The sequence below is a fragment of the Cottoperca gobio genome, chromosome 7 (assembly GCF_900634415.1).
Source record: "Cottoperca gobio chromosome 7, fCotGob3.1, whole genome shotgun sequence".
In the NCBI taxonomy this organism is placed as follows: Eukaryota; Metazoa; Chordata; class Actinopteri; order Perciformes; family Bovichtidae; genus Cottoperca; species Cottoperca gobio.
In genome coordinates this window covers 9376308-9393019 of record NC_041361.1, presented here as the reverse complement: position 1 = coordinate 9393019, position 16712 = coordinate 9376308, and the positions used below count along the sequence as shown (strand labels likewise).

Genomic DNA, 16712 nt, shown 5'->3' with positions numbered 1-16712 from the left:
TTCCATCTCTTCATCTAAGAACCACTGCAGTCAGCAGAGACAAACACAAAATTACACCACCTAACTTGAGACATGGCTCCTGAGTCCTGATGAGCAGGGGCGGGACAGACATAGATTTGGACAGAGAATGGTTGTCCCCTTAGTCTTCACTGAGTCTTTTCAGGTTCCACAAAGAGATCCAAAGGTCGGCCACTTGCATGTCCCGTCTGACGTCATTTATGACTCTGCTGCAGTAAATGAGTCTGACTGCCAGAAAGTATGCATCCATACCTGCCAAAAGAGCTCTTGGCCTCTCGGTGCCCTGATGCTAATTGGGCAGACAGAACTAGACTACAAGTTTTGTTCAGAAAAGGAGACAGAGACAAAGGAAAAGTGAAAAGAAATTTGCAAATGATTATAATCTCTGTTTGATTGCATTACTGTGTGTGTGTGTGTGTGTGTGTGTGTGTGTGTGTGTGTGTGTGTGTGTGTGTGTGTGTGTCTAACCTAGTGTTAGGTCATCGCAGCAGACTTCTATGGATCCAGATGAGCAGTCACTCAGTTCGTCCACTGAAAAATCGCTCTCCTGTGCATGCAGCCTGTAAACACATCATGAACACAGCCGTCACACGTCTGTTAGCGTACATGCAAACCACTTATGTCAATATCGCTGATTACAATCAAACACACAAGCTACTATGAATGACAGCAGAGCAGAAGACCAGTGGTGACCTTCTCCAGTGTGTCACATTGATTTGCTTAAATGCAAATCATAGAAAACGGAAAATCTCAGATAAAGCACTGTGAATAATTTCATCTTTATAAAAGTAAAAAGAAGCTCAAGAATTTAAGTTCCTAACTCAAATTCTTCTAATTATGTATCTTATAAAGAATTGTACATGGTGCATTCAATACTTTTCATGCTTTGACTGATTATTGTTTTCATTAATTGATCAGTAAAACACCACACACCACTCGACACACTTCAGACACACAGACGTTGCATTCTTTTTAACTTACAAAAATCAGATTCACTCTTTTCTTGTTTTGTCATGTCGTGAGGGACTATATGTGTGAGAGAGAGAACAGTACATTGAGTCAGCCCAGAGGCTGTCAAGAGGACACTTTAACAATCAGCTCTGCTCCAGAAAACACCAACTGTGTGTATATATATGTGTGTGTGTGTGTGTGTGTGTTTGTATCCTTGCACACACATGTATTGCTGAAAAAGATACAGAGGAATTAGACTGAAATGGCAGCCCTCTGGGGCTGGTCTGTAGTATCCAAAGTGGGAGGAAAAGTGTGTGTGTATCAGTAGAGAGGGGGATCATGAAGTGCTACGAGTAGAGAGTCATCATGACAAGAGAATGATTTTACAATTAGGGGCGTCAGTAATTGGGCGCTTGTGATGGAGGACTTGATAATCCGTTGTATCACCACTCACCTGTAGCTGAAGGGAGCCACAGTAGCCATGTTGACTCTGGGTGTGTGCGTCTCTGTGGACGCAGCCTCCTCGTCCAGGCTTTGATCCAGCACACCGACAGCCACCCTGGACATTATTGGCATTTTGAATATGATCGGTGACAGTGGCAGGGGACAGGGAGAGGAGGCCGGACTGCTGTCCTCGGGGGTGCCCATCTCCTCGTCTGATTGGCTGGTGGAGTCACTGCGACCTCTGATGGCGTGCTCGAAGCTCATTTGAGCAAGAGAGGGGCGGAGGTTACCGTTGTTTGACATGGTGGACTGGGCTGGTCGGTTTCCTGGAGGATCTTCGTCTCTTTGTGGCGTGACCTCACCCGTTGCCTGGGATGCAGCGTTGGAGTTGTCTCCTCTCCTGAACTGGAGCGGAGGACGCAGGTTGCTGCTTCCCCATGTTTGGTTCTTATTGGTGAGGGTGTTTCTGTTGCGATTGCCGTTATGTGGAAACTGTGAGGGGAAGTGAGGCGGGGCAGGTTTTCCCAGATCCAGTGTGTCTTTGGAGTGGGGCGGCGGTACCCTGCGCTGGGTTAACGGGCTGCTGTAGGCAGAGCGGGACACCTGGGGAGCAGGTAGGGCTCCCATGCGCTGGAAGAGCTGACTCTTCAGGCTGGCGTCTCTCTTCGGGTCCCTGGAGGAAGGCCCGGGGATGCTGGAGCTCCGTGGGCAAAGTAAAGGAGACTGCATGGGTGTGTGTGTGGGAGTGTGTGTGGGCGTGTGTTTAGGGGTCTGTGTTGACGGCCTGGGCAGGTCACTAGCCCGGCGGCGGGTGTCTGCTTTGGGGGAGGAGGGCAACAGGGTGTGTTGGAGGGGGATTCCTGACGAGGGAGGAGCCCGGGGGGCCGACTTCACATTGACTCCCCCACTCATGCTGACCTAAATGAAGAAACACAGGGAGAGACACACCTATGAGTCAAAATGTTGAACACTGATGTTAGTGCTCCACCTTCAAACGAAATCCACAGCAACAGTATGAATCATTTACAAAAAGCTCTGACAAAAAAGTTTGTTTATTCATTTACAGGTTAATTAAAATCTAATCTAAAATGTAATCCCATCATGTAAACTGGGACTTGCTGCTGTCAACACAGAGATAGTTAAACATCCATGGCATGTGAGCATGTGAATCAAGCACATATGACAAACTGAGTCATCGTAAACCACGAGTTGAGTTTATTTTCAGCAAGGCATGGAGCGTCTGCGCAATGAAATTTGCCTGCTGGGAGTTTAAAAAATAAAAACAGATTCACGCACAGGCACATGCTCACAGCAATGTTTACCAGCTGCTTTTAGAGCGTTATGTTCTCGAATAACTGATTTTCTCCACATAATGAATTCAAATACACGCTGGCAAAGACTCACACAGACACACATCATTGCCCAAACACACTGCTCTCTGACATATAACTGCTTCAGAGGGGGTATCAGATCGTTCTCACCTGATTTGCTTTGATTCCAGATATTCACAATTTGCCTCTCAGAAACACCCAAAACTCTAAAAGTCAGCTTGATCTTCTTTGTGCCCTTCTGTTCTACACACACCGCAGTGAATGTTGGTCAAGTGAAACATTTCATGTAATGACGCATAATCTAACAATTTGGTGCTGCTTTGCTAGAGGGAAAGAGGACGGAGGCTGTGAGGTGGGAAGAAAGGCAGGGAGGGAGGGGAAAAGGGAAGAAACACGTGTAGAAAAAGAAGGGTCACAGCACAGAGAGAAACACATTCATTCATTTGCTATCGCTCACAGAATCTCAGGATCTCACATCACAGGTTTTTGTCAAATCTCATTTAGTCATTTCAACATGTAAAATATTTTTCAACATAAGATTTATAATTGTGCCGTCCTCACTTTTTGAATTTTGACATTTTAAGACATTAGTTGCTACTAAGTGTATTATTATGTATTTGTATTTTTTATAATGTTACGAATAAGACAAATATGTGTAAAAAAATAATGTTATCTTATGTATATGCAATGAACAATATTGAACTATTGTCCAGTCTGTGGAAATGCCTGAATATACAGTATTATATATATATATTATATATATATATACATTATATTATATATATATATATATATATATATATATATATATATATATATATATTATATATATATATATTATATAATATATATATATATATATATATATATATATAAAATGTTGTAGTTTTTTTCAATAAACATTTGCTCAACAGTTTGTCTATAAAAAAAAAGAACAGCCTGAGATTTTAACTGTGAATGCTTCAGTTACACTTTTATGGCCATCTTACTAACATAGTGAACAAATCATGTTGCTGTTCTGGTCCAGATGTGCAGGAGTGGGTCAACATCTGCTCTCACATTCAACAGGGATGTAAACATAAACTGTATACAGATACATATACATAACAATGTATGTATATGTTGTACATTTTATTGTATACTTCCTGTACAGCATTTTTGCTTTGGAACAGTGCAGTGCAAGAAGATTTTCTTGTTATGATTATACACTTACAAATGCACAGATTTACCGCTTATCCCTCCTTGCCCAGAAGGTGCGTTGCCAGAAGACTTTTTGGGAAGCTGTCTTTAGTAAATCAGAAATGTGTCAAATTAAGCCATCAAAGTCACAAGGATAAAATGTTGGATTATTTGACAGCGCATTTAATCGCAGTATTGCTCACAGCGTAATGCGGCTAACACAAACACGCACACATTTTCCCAGCAGTCTGAGAAAAAGGTCATTTTAAGAATCTCTGCAGTGGAAAGAGATTGACTGCTTCAGCTCAAAAACTCAAAACATGCCCAAAAAGAACCTCCTAATAAAGGAAAAGTTTGCTTCTCTGTAGGAGACCTTCCCTTCATCTACGTATAATATCAGAAAATGAAGATTTGGCCGAGGACTGGTGCTCTGTCAGAGCTCAGTGCTAATGAAGCACAGCAGCATACAGAAACAGTGATGCAGCAGAAGGTAAACAGAGACAGATGTGATCATCCATCCTGCTTTCACCTCATTTCTCTTCCTATATTCCTCTTCCTCCTCTTCCCCCCCCCCATCTCTGTTTATCTCCCTCTTTCTCTTGGGAGGCCAAGTCAATAATAAGCATCAGAATTTCTGTCTGTCTGATACAATTCCTGCAAGGATTTCCAGGAGCACAGGTGCGGTCTGGCTCCGTGTCTATCTGTATGGTAATTGGCTATTCTCTGGGGATACAGCAGGGTCATACCAGTACTACTGCAGCCGCGTCAGGACATACTCAGCTGGTGGTGGGGATGTCTGTGTGTGTATATCCACAGAAAGAGACAATAAGATGTTTATACTGACTGAAAGCAGCAGCTGTAAGCGGGTTAAACACTGGACAATCAGTTTTAGGTCTGATTCCCTCATGCCCTCAGACTTTATTAGGTTTTACAGCACAAGTTTGGATCATGTGTTGGGTATATTCTCTGTGTCATGTGTTCAGACTATGGAGGAGTCACTCTGTTACTTAAGTGCATTTACAATAGTGAGATTGTTGGTTTGTTGAGGCTTTCACAGTCGGTCAAACTGCTTGTGACTTGTCTTCCTACAGAAATTAGCTTGAATATTGAAAGTGCATTGAAACGAATTCCTGTTCAAATAAACTTTCTAAAAATCTACAGAAGAAACTGATTTTTTTGGCATAAGTGTGAAGAAAATAAGCGATTAGTTAGGGCTGCCACTAACAAGTATATTGATTAATCTGCCAATTATTGATATTTGATTAAATTAATAATCAGGTAGTTCATAAAACGTCATGAAATAGATTTTTTAGATTGTTTTGAACAAGAAATGAGAAAAGCAGTATTATTAGAAGCGGATTTTCTGGCATTTTTACTTGATAAATGATGTTGAACGAATAATCAATTATTAAAATAGTTGTCAATTAATAAAACCCACTAATCAATTTGCAGTAGCTATTTGCTTAATACTAAAGATGCGAGCCTCCTGGCTAATAATATAATATCAATTAGTGTGTCTGTAACATTCATAGATACAGACAATACTTCTAATGTATAATGACACAAACATGTTATAATTCATAATAATTTCACTACTTCTGCCCAAGTGAATGTAATAATCAATGGTTGAGCGAATGTTTGGAAGAATACAGAGCATTTGACCAGTCCTCGATTATTCTGCAAGGATGGTACTGACATCTGCTGGACACTGTGTGCAACAGCAGCAGGGACTCTTACTCCTTCACTAGTCTTCTTTTCCGTCTAATCTTCTATGTATCTCAATATAGTCAGGAGGCGAACTACAGAACATGAGGTGATTAACAACACTTTTCAACTCGTTCATACAACAGGTCAGGAATGTACTCTATATAAGGAGAAACAAAGAAGGATAGCATGGCAGATGGCATTAGATGTTACAGCTTCTAACTTTATATTATCATATTACAACATTTTAGCTCCACTGTCCCAGGACGAACTCTGCCTGACTTCAGTTACTGTACCTCTGTTCAAAGAAAAGTGCATACCTTCTCTCTCACACATACGCGCTCTCACCCTTGTGATGAAAACCCTCTGACTCATCCCAAAATCAATAAATGAGATGGTAACACAGGCCTCTCTGTCTGTGAACTGAAGGACATTAGCAGCGTCTGTGTGTGTGTGTTTGTGTGTGTGTGTGTCACCCAGTCTGGAAAGTCTACAATAAATTTATGTAATTACCTCCATAATGACAACGACCAAAACAACATCCATAATGTGCTGTTGGAAATCATCTTACACTATGATGGTGACACACAGTGGTGCAAAAAGAATGCAAAGAAGGCACAGCTTTCATAGGAGTCACAACAGAATAAAAATATCAACATCTGAAGCTCACAAATGGCTTATTATGAAGTGTCATGTGTCATCTCGGCTGTCTCACGAGCGTCTTACCTGTCAATGGGGTACCGGGCCCTTCAGTGTGCCGTAAAGCCGAGCAGCCAAAGCCTGCAGGAGGGAGGTCACACTTCTCCAACGTCCCAGGAACAATGGGCTGTTTTTTCCTGGATCACTGTTGCATCCTCACCACTGCCCTCCCATTGGTCCACTGAGCCTCACCATTCATCGAGACAGGAAGCTGTGACAAACAGGAACAACATTTTCAGCCAATCGGGGGCCCCAGGGCTTCCAAGTCACTTTCTTTTATAGAATGAGTGTTCTCATCTTTTGGGAGAAAAAATGTTTCACACACGCACAAAACATGTCTGTTTCAACAATGAACTGTTTATGTCATAATGAGTCAGTAAAGTGGAAGTTTACTCAGCCTGCAGTGACCTACAATGACACATATTCTGTCATCCCCCAAACTGCCACAACATTGCATTTAAGTCGTCTAAAAACCTAGCATCTCCAGGTTGTCAACTGCACAGGAACATAGTAAATGTGTTTCTTCATCGCAATGTATTTTTGATGTCACGAGCGGTTAAGGCAACGGTTTCATTCACTGAGGATAACCACTTAACTAAAATGAAAACAGGTGTTGTGAGGTTTTCAATGCAGCCTGGTACAACCACACGGACAAGTCATCGGTTTAGAAGTTTCTCAGGATTTAAAGAGAATGTGAATCATCAAATCAAACTGGGAAAATGATGCATGTCTAACTCACACGTCCACTCCAGATGCACTCATTATAGAAGCATAGACAGACACACACAAGCACCCGCACAAACTAAACAGGAGAGAGCCTAATCAGACTATAAACCACATAAACATCACCATGTGTTCCCCTCCATTCTGATTCACTACTACAACTCTTCACATCGTCCAACACTCTCTCCACTGATCTCAGACACACACTGTAGTATGTGAGCTATGCAGGCTGCACTGAGACATACACCCCCTAAAATGCTGACTCAGACACAACGCATCACGTCACCCCTGGTTACGGTATACCCCCCCCTCTATCATCCCCTCTCCCCCTCTTTTCATCCCACTTAAGCTCTGCCTTTCTTTCTGTTAACCTCTCTCTTTCACTCGATTGCCATCTCTGCTGATTGTGACACCACAGTGAACGTGCTCATCCTCATCTGTTCACAGAAACTGGCCATCATAGGCACGTTTACACAAATGCCAGAACACAGATTCACACAAACAAACGAGGAGAGATGCACAACAAGAAGTCACATTGACAAATGCATATACATAAATCGAAAACATTAACCAAGTCTACACTCACCCTCTGCAAGCGTCAGGATAGAGAGCAGCAAGTGAGTTTGTATGCTGCTGAGTGCGTGTGGCTCAGTCCCTGCCTTTGCTTCTGTCTGCTTTTGCCTGGCGGGCCTCTGAGCTGTGAGCATGTGCATTTGTGTGCGTCTCTCTTTCTGTCAATCCTCCCCTCTATCACGTCATGCCGCTCTGCTGCTGCCGCAGTACGAATGCAGCCGTAGTCCCGCCCCTCTTTTTTCCTCCCCTCATCACAATTCTCTCTCTCTCTCTCTCTCTCTCTCTCTCTCTCTCTCTCTCTCTCTCTCTCTCTCTCTCTCTCTGTAATGGACCTGTTGGCCCTGCTCCCTCCCTCTCTGAGGTGAAATATAAGCCAAGCAAAAGCAGAGACAGGCTGGTCCATTAGCTGGATGAGTGTGGTTTGTGTGTCTGAGTGTGTGTGTGTGCTCACACATGGCCATCGGTAGGTACATGGTAATTAAGCACAAATGTAGCCGCAAATGTAAAAAGCCAAAACCCATCATCTGGCTTTCAAAGTCTTAATTGGTGGTGGGGAAAAGCCGTCTACAGATCAAACCCTCTATTGACATCTTTTCCTGTTGCAGACGAATAAAGAGTAATGAAATACATCCCATATCTGACCTTGAGTTCAGCTTCCCCGGTCTGTCTATCCATCCTCATAAACCACAGACTTTATAAATCTCATCACATGTAGCCAGTCCACCTGAAACATCTGATCCGCTTTACAAACAGAGGAAATGTTGTTTTGAGACGCACTGCTGGGACGTTCAGTGTTGCTGTGTGCAACGCCAGATCTAAATCTAATCATTCATAGAAACCACTTAAAAAAGCTCCAAAGATGTTTTTCATTTGAGATTATGACTAATGGACAACCGATGTTCCCGTGTTCATTACTTCGACCAAGGAGGTTATGTTTTCGTCTGTCAACAGGATCACATAAAAACCACTGGACCCGATGAGAACTTGGTGGAAGAGTTTAGCATGGGCCAAGAAAGAAGCCACTACATTTTAAAGTGGATCTGAATCACCGGATACACAGATTTATGTTTCACTTTTCTTAACATTGCGACATAGGGCATAGGGCATACGGCCATGGCGGAGATCTGCTCTCAGACTGCCCTTCTAGTTCACTATGTGGTTGTTTTAAGTTTAATAGAAAAGAACCTGCTTACTTTGTGATTCTTTTTTCCTTGCTTCCCTGTTCTCCCCAGGCACTGTCTTTCTCTGTATCTCAGTCTCTTACTCTCTCTCTCTCCTCATATTTCTGCTGTGCTGGCTTACAGTTTGACACACTGACATAAGGGACTGTGCTGAATATTTAATGAAGATGGTGATACACAACAGGATCAGACCCATCAGTCAACATTCAGCAACTTCAAAGATTGTTGAAAGGTTATTTCTGAGAACTTGTGTGTGTGTGTGTGTGTGTGTGTGTGTGTGTGTGTGTGTGTGTTCAATCAATCATTTGACTGAACGGTCCGTGAGGGTCTTTAGTCTTGATCTTGCCGTAAAGCACAGCCTGGGAGCTCTCTGGCTGATCACGTATTGATCATGGCTACACTAACACTGAACTTGGTCTGCAAGTCTCCTGCATAAATAAAGGGGGAAGTGTCTCGTTAAACTGCAGTATGCAAATACATACATCAACTGATCAACCATGCATGACAAATTAATAAATGCTATTAGGACACAGTCCAACAAGCACAGCCCCTCCCCCACACATACAGAACCCAATGCACACTGACTGTACACATAACCACCCCCCCCTACACTCTTTTACCCCACACACATCCACATACAGTACAGTATGCCCTTCATGCCGTAGACTACAATCACTTAAGTGCTCACCTCCAAATACTCACATTAATGTCAAGGCCCCCCTTCTATGTTTTCAGCTCCCAGCAAGGCATTGAAACGTGTGCAACTCAATCCAAAGTCAGCCACAAGCACAGAACACACTCACATGATCTGTTGCTTTGTCTCAGTGGCTCATGAAACGGGAAGTGACTTGTAACAGAGGGATTATGGGTAGGAGCGTGCAAGCGTCTGTGAGGAGGGTGTGTGTGTGTGTGTGTGTGTGTGTGTGTGTGTGTGTGTGTGTGTGTGTGTGTGTGTGTGTGTGTGTTATGGGACGGGGGGTTAATGTCATAGCTAATCTACTAATGTCCCCCAAGGCATGTCCTCCTCCCCCCCCCACCCGAGAGACACTGTTGTGACAATGGGACACTTGTGTCACTGTCACCCCGAGGGGCATCTGGGGGGACGGAGGGGGGGCTACTGCGGCATGTTGACTGTAGAACATGCGGCCTCAGTTTCACTGAGATGATGAGGAAAATAAAGCATGAAAAAAAACACCAAAGACAGACGAAGAACTGATGAAGAACAAACACACATAACAGGTTCATGTAGTTCAGAGTTTCACAGTTTACTGCCAACGTTTGCATCTAATTACCACACTGCTCAATCCACCAAGTTCACCAACATCCTGTTTGTGTGTGTGTATGACTGTACCTCATGTGACCGCACGGGTAACACTAGATGGCGTCAGACTGCCGCCCAGTTTGAGATGAAGCCAGTTAAAGCTACAGTTTGGTAACTTTAAGATTTGGAGGGATGAAACCCTCTTTTTAATGGTCACACATGCAGAGCACATTGTTCTGCTTTTAACCCATCCTAGTACCAGATGGGCAGCTCATAGGACAGCGCCCGGGGAGCAATGGGAGTGAGGGGGGAAGGGGGATGTCCTGTGCCTTGCTCAAGGACACCACGGCAGGGCAGGAGGTGAACTGGGACCTCTCCAAGTAGCAGTCACACTCCATCTTTTAGGTCTGGTCGGTGACTTGAACCAGCAACCCTACGGCTCACAGTCCAAGCCCCTACTGAGTGAGCCACTGCCGGACAAAAATAAATCTATACAAAAATACATTTATTAAAAAGAATTATTTGTCATGTTTGCTAAAACTGTCACTATATACTGAAAGTAGTGCATGAGACAGATAATAGGAGAACACAATCACGCTCCTCTCTCCCCCTGTGCTCCCAGAGGCATTTGAAAGATTCCACTGCGCGAAGGAAAACAAACAATCAAGGACAGAGGAGTCTGTCGCAGTCAATCATCTGCATCTCGGTCAAACTTTCAAACTAGGAAGCACTGATCAAATACGATTTAAGATTCTGCTGCTGCATTGTCTGTTTCTCGCCTCAAATGTTTTCAGAAACATATCTTTCTGTACTGTTTTTCTGTTAAATGAAAAAGTTAGCTCCTGGTTTCAGCATAATGAGAAATATGTTTCTGAAAACATTTGATGTGAGAAATGGGCAATGCAGGAGCAGAGTGTTGAAGAACAGAACTACTGTACTACTTTATTATTTTGTTTCGCTCAATTCATGGATGCCGATCACGGTTATGTTATTAATCCCATAGACACTCAACAATTGAGCCAAGTTTGACATAACTTTAGACTACACCAGATACATAAACGATGTGTGTCCTGAGGCATTTGTTAGTTTCTGATGCTGGGAAAATGGGAAAACAGTAAAATTCCTCCAAGACTGTACTGTATCTCTGAACTATCTCTTTAATCAAATCACACACTTTTAGGCTACTCTATGTGATATTCTTTTGATAACTAATGTAATGACCCCCCCCCCCCCCCCCCCCCTGAAACAGTTTGGGGAGGCCCACCTCCCACTTTAAAAACCTCTGTATATACTAACCCATTACTACGATACTCATCTGGATTGTGTATCGGGGTGAAACACTAAAAATGGCAAATTTACTAATTTGTGTAAAATGAAGGATTCTATCGATCCATCTATCTGAAGGCATATTCTAACTCATAGCGTAATTTAGATTTTTAACCATTTCACCCGGTCCTAGTTGTGACCTGTTAGTAGTTTGTCAGCAGAATCATAGCTGCCTTAGGCCATGCTGTTGACTCTTTCTGGTTTACAATAACCGTACCAACAAGATAAACCAGCCTGGATTATTCCCACCCAACCCAATGACAGCAAACTGTCACCGACCGTCACAGGTAAGAACAGCTGCAACATTACCTCTTCTTTCTTTTTCCATGTTATTGTCCTGCATGAATCTGTCTTACTGATTGATTTCTCTCTTCGTCTAATTTAAGAATAAAATTAAACCAGCCCCTGCTCGTTGCTTCTTAGAATTTTCCTTTGATAAACTATAAATTAGAATCACATTTTCTTTTCGACCCTATCTTTCAGTTAACCCTGCGGAAAAAAAACTATATTGCACTTGTTCCTAATATAAACATTACGTAACTTAACAAAAGGTTTTTACTGAGAATAAATGATCAATTAAAGGAATACTGTAAGGTAAGAGAAATACTATGTTTTGATATATAATCAACCCAAGATTTAGTTGGAAGTAAATTCATCCAAATTATTCAAACTCAAAAAGTCAAAAGCAACACACGGATAGAAAAAGCACATTTGCTAAAGCTAATGGTCAGATCCAAGTTGTGCAGCCGTAAACATGGCTCTCTGTCCCTCCTGCCTGAGGGTCACTCAGCCGCATACCTCCAAAACAGCAGCCCTGAAATTTGAGGTGTTTCTAGCAAAGACTTGTTTAAACGCAGGGTTATTATTTACATCCTCTCGTACTGAGCTCACTGTGACACGGACATGAAGAAGAAATGCCTCATGTCTTATACCTTGCTCTGAATCCTCTACTCTCAGATTGTTGAAATGGACTGTCCATTGCGATCGGCTCAGTACCAATATAAATGGAAGAAACAGAAGAAATGACCATAAGTCATACACCGTATATTTCAAATAGTTCATATTTTATTCCATTGTTTTGCTTTTTTTGGAGCGGTCTCAGAATGGAGAACATTGTCAGATCCAAAACAAGCTGGTTGGCTATTTTCACAAGACCTTCTCTACGGCGACAGAGATTCAAACAGCCTATTTCTGAGTGTGGACATCAAACAAAACAAAGAGGAGCAGTGGATTCCATATAAACTCAGGTTAGACAACATACACACACAACACCAGTGCTGATTCTGACTATATTTAGACGTTACGAGCCTACAGACCACTAAATATAAGTATTAAAAACAAAAAAAGTGTATATCATTATGGAGATAACTTCTGTTAATTACCGTTTCAAACATTTACGCTGAAATGCAAAAGCAGTGAACTGCAAGTACTGCATTTAAGTAAAGTTAGAAATGTAAAGGTTAATTATAATTTCTATATTTAATTTAATTAACCTGGGATATCTGGATAATATCATGAACACTGTTTTTTATTTTTGGCACTCGAAAACTGTACAAACTAAATCTTGATGATTTAATCAAATCATTGAAAGAAGCGATGATTAACACAACATTTGTGTGATGACATTTACACAGTTCATCAGATATCAGGGAAGGTGAGTACATGGGTCTAATTCAACACAAAACTAAGAGTACTAGTATCAAATTATCAAAGTATCAAAATCCGCTCAAAAGGTTCTTCATTCTCTGATTTGTTCTCGTCATTAACCTTGTGCTTCTCTTAATCCTCAATCTGAAACTGTTGCAGGAAGTACAGCCATCACAGAACTCTTCGAAGGTGAGCCTGATCACCTCATCCCCTCATTGGATCTCTCTTCGCAGAGATACACACAGTGTGTGCCGATGGCTTTCATCAGTTTGCGATAGGCTCAATCATAGTGACTTTATTATCAGATATTTATTTAAACAAAACAACAACAGCATGCATCATTAAAACGTGTTTTAAGATTATGTTTTATTCCAGCTTGATGGATGGCGTCAAAATAAAAGAATTTGACGCCATCCATCAGCTCTGCCTGTCGTGGGAGCTGCCAGCACCAAATGCCAACAACAGGAAATGGCTTTCTTCTTTATTTATAGAGACATACATCTTGATGCTAGCTCAGAAACAGACACTTTTTTGCTGCCTGACATTTCAGCAAATTTGCAAATACCGTGTTGTTACCCAGAGTTCAAATCTACTAGTCAGCAAGAAAAAAGGGACTTCAAAATCTATTTACTTGTCAACTCAAGCAAAATATCATCAATAAGCAGAACACCTACAACAAAACGGGAACTGGGGGTTTTCCAGTAAATCTTTCAAGACAATACATCTTTATCATACAACTTTGATTAATCTGAAGCAGGAGGCCTGAGAGACGTTTTGTTTTTAAACTATCCAAGCGACATCACTCGGTTATGTCTCAGATTTCTAAGAGCAATTTTTGCCATCTTAAAATAAGGTACAGATGAAGACATTTAATAATTGCTTATGAAGATCTACAGTTGTGTTGAGGTTAGAAAATACACTAAAAACATCTGACCATGTTAATAAACTTTCACTACATTAACTTCCTTTTTTAAAGCATCAGAGAAGATAACTGATGAATCATTTTGAGTATAATACACCATGTCTGTATTGCAGGTTATCGAGCAAACGAGGCGTCAAATCAATCAGTTCCAAAAAGGCTTAAAAGAGACGGGACTGTGGCCGCTTCTCATTCACAGAAGAGATGCAATCCCAATCCTGTTCCCCAGAGTATCAGAAGCACAAGTCACACCTCAGGTACAGCAGAGGCACATCTAACAGTAGTGCTAACTACTGTTAGATGTAGATAACTAGCCTATATTCAGACAAGCTTTCTTCAACCTTTGATTATTCTCGTTTACTTTTCCTACACAAAAAAACTCTAAATTGCGCCAATGTCAAATACTACAGAATTTGAATACGGCTGAAAGCACATGTGATTTCAGACGATTTTGGATTGCATCATCTGGCCCTCGTCTCTCACTGTCATCTTTGAGAGCTACAAAGTCGAGGACGAAGGCGAGTCATTGATGTATGTCGAGTATCTGGCTACTTGAAAACATTGATTGAAAACGGTATGTACAACTACTGTGATATCTTTTAAGCTACTGTAGCATGAAGCCTTCTACGCAGTTTCTGTGCCGACTGATCAGCTGTTTTTTTTCTTAACACAGCGTCTCCAGCTGAGCTAAAGAGCCTCGTAAAGTTCTGGATAGGATGGGAGGTGCCGGCCACAGAGATGAAGGTGGAAATAGTTGAGGCTACACTTCCGACAACTTTAACATGTTTTGAGGCATTATACTGCGTACAAAACATTTCATCTGGATTTGTGCGCATGCATATCAACCAATTACAGAGGTTTTAGATGTGTATGAAGTGGAACAATGTGTGTGTGTGTTTGTGTGTGTGTGTGTGTGTGTGTGTGTGTGTGTGTGTGTGTGTGTGTGTGTGTGTATTATGATGTATATAATAAAGCATCTTTGGTTACTTGCCTTTTCTTGAATTTAGTTTTTTCTATAACACATTTTTCATTGTTGAATTTGCAAAGGCTTTCCTGTCGGTGTCATATGGGGTCACCAGGTCTGTATCTGAAAAACACATGTTTGTATTTACAAGGAGTGACAACCATAATGATTAGAGTGACTACATAAGCTACAAACTATGCAGGCTGTTTTTTTTACATTAATGTAAACATAAATCTATGCTCTCAGCATCCCAAATGTGAATATTTGTTGGAAAATATTCCCTGATTTTCTAGATGGGTTTTGATGTCTTTTGGAAAAAAGCTTAACATTTGAAGATGTCACTTTGACTGTCCTGATTATCTATTTAAAAAAATGAGCACATTAATTGATACTTAAACCAACTGTAAATTGCAATCCTACACTCAAGCAAACAGTGTTGGTACTGTAAATGCACATACAAGTCAGTATGGTATGTGGGCCTAGCATGTAGCGTTTGTACTGGTGTTCAGTACCCACAATGACCACACGATGGTAGCAGATGTCAATCATTGTAGAGCTAAACGCTCGTCATCCACTCTTGTTTTCTGTTTTCTCTGTTGGCATAAGCAAGCAGCTCCTATTTCTATTATTGCTTTCTCAACCATTAAGCATATCAGAGTGACCTTTACCAGCTAGTCCCTAAAGGTCGTTTAAGGTCGTGGTAATAAAGCACAAAGGCTGGAATTACTTTTAGATTGCGTCCTAATTACTGTGTAAGAGGGAAAACAGCTGATTTACCATTCGGCTCTTAAAACTGATTCTCTGTTAAAGGTTAACCTCTACACATATAAAACAAACGGTGTGATGAATTTACTAACTCATTAGATAAAACATAGGATAAAAGAAAAAAACATCTGAAAACATCAAGAAGAGGAAGAGTCAATCAAGATAATCCTTGATGCCGTCAGCTGGAAGGTTATCACAGTGATTACCCTCAACCCTCGGAGAAGTGCCTGTGAGTGTGGTGAAGTCCAAACATTTGGATTCAGCCTTAATGTTCCACCTGTGAGCAGCTGCTGTGGTATACCTGTCCGGTCCGGTGCTCAATATCAAACCGGTTTGAACACTTTTACACCAGCCACTTTTAAACTGCTGCTTAAAGAAATCTTGGGGAGGAACAAGGTTATACCTTTGTAATCCAAGAAGGAAGTCTCCTCTCTATTTTTCTGTCAACAATCCTATTCTCAGGCTTCTATATGACACAATGAACTCTCTCCTAGTCTGATGAGCCGGCCTTTTGCATGAATATAAGTAAAGCACAGTTTGCAACCAAAGAGAAAAACAGATCAAATGGAAAGGGGAGGAAATGTATTAAGTCTCAAAACCCCTACTTTTAGCATCCTGCCGTTTAACTCGCAGTAATCTGAAACAAAAGGAAAGGGAGGGGAGAAAATTCCTTCAAAATGTATGAATTTGAAAAGCTGCAATGTAAATGCTCTTGCACCACTCTAGCTTGTACTCTTCAAATGTTATTTTACTGTGCTCATGAAGCGTACCATGTCTTTGTGCTACTTAATAGTTTATCTTAATTATACACTGTCAGTTTCTGGCTCTAGTTTTTAGTAGGTTCAACATATTTCCAATCCAAGTTCCCTCCCCATTCACCTCTCTCTCTCTCTCTCTCTCTCTCTCTCTCTCTCCTCTCTCTCTCTCTCTCTCTCTCTCTCTCTCTCTCTCTCTCTCTCTCTCTCTCTCTCTCTCTCTCTCTCTCTCTCTCTCTCTCTCTCTCTCTCTCACTTGGCCAGTCAGTCAG

At 41.5% G+C, this 16712-nt stretch overlaps 1 protein-coding gene across 9 annotated transcripts in view; it reads right to left on the bottom strand.

The window, feature by feature from the left end:
* The window catches only part of nav1a (neuron navigator 1a), an 82819-nt gene extending 75090 nt beyond the window's left edge, over window positions 1–7729 (bottom strand). For all 9 annotated transcript variants that reach the window (XM_029435507.1, XM_029435511.1, XM_029435512.1 and 6 more), the window contains exons 1-4: window positions 7636–7729; window positions 6354–6537; window positions 1424–2331; window positions 487–578 (exon numbers count right to left, since the gene is read on the bottom strand). In XM_029435507.1, the coding sequence (XP_029291367.1) occupies window positions 487–578; window positions 1424–2325 (994 nt within the window). In that variant the 5' untranslated portion in view covers window positions 2326–2331; window positions 6354–6537; window positions 7636–7729. The remainder of the gene's footprint in view (window positions 1–486; window positions 579–1423; window positions 2332–6353; window positions 6538–7635) is intronic.
* Between the last annotated feature and the right edge of the window lie 8983 nt (window positions 7730–16712).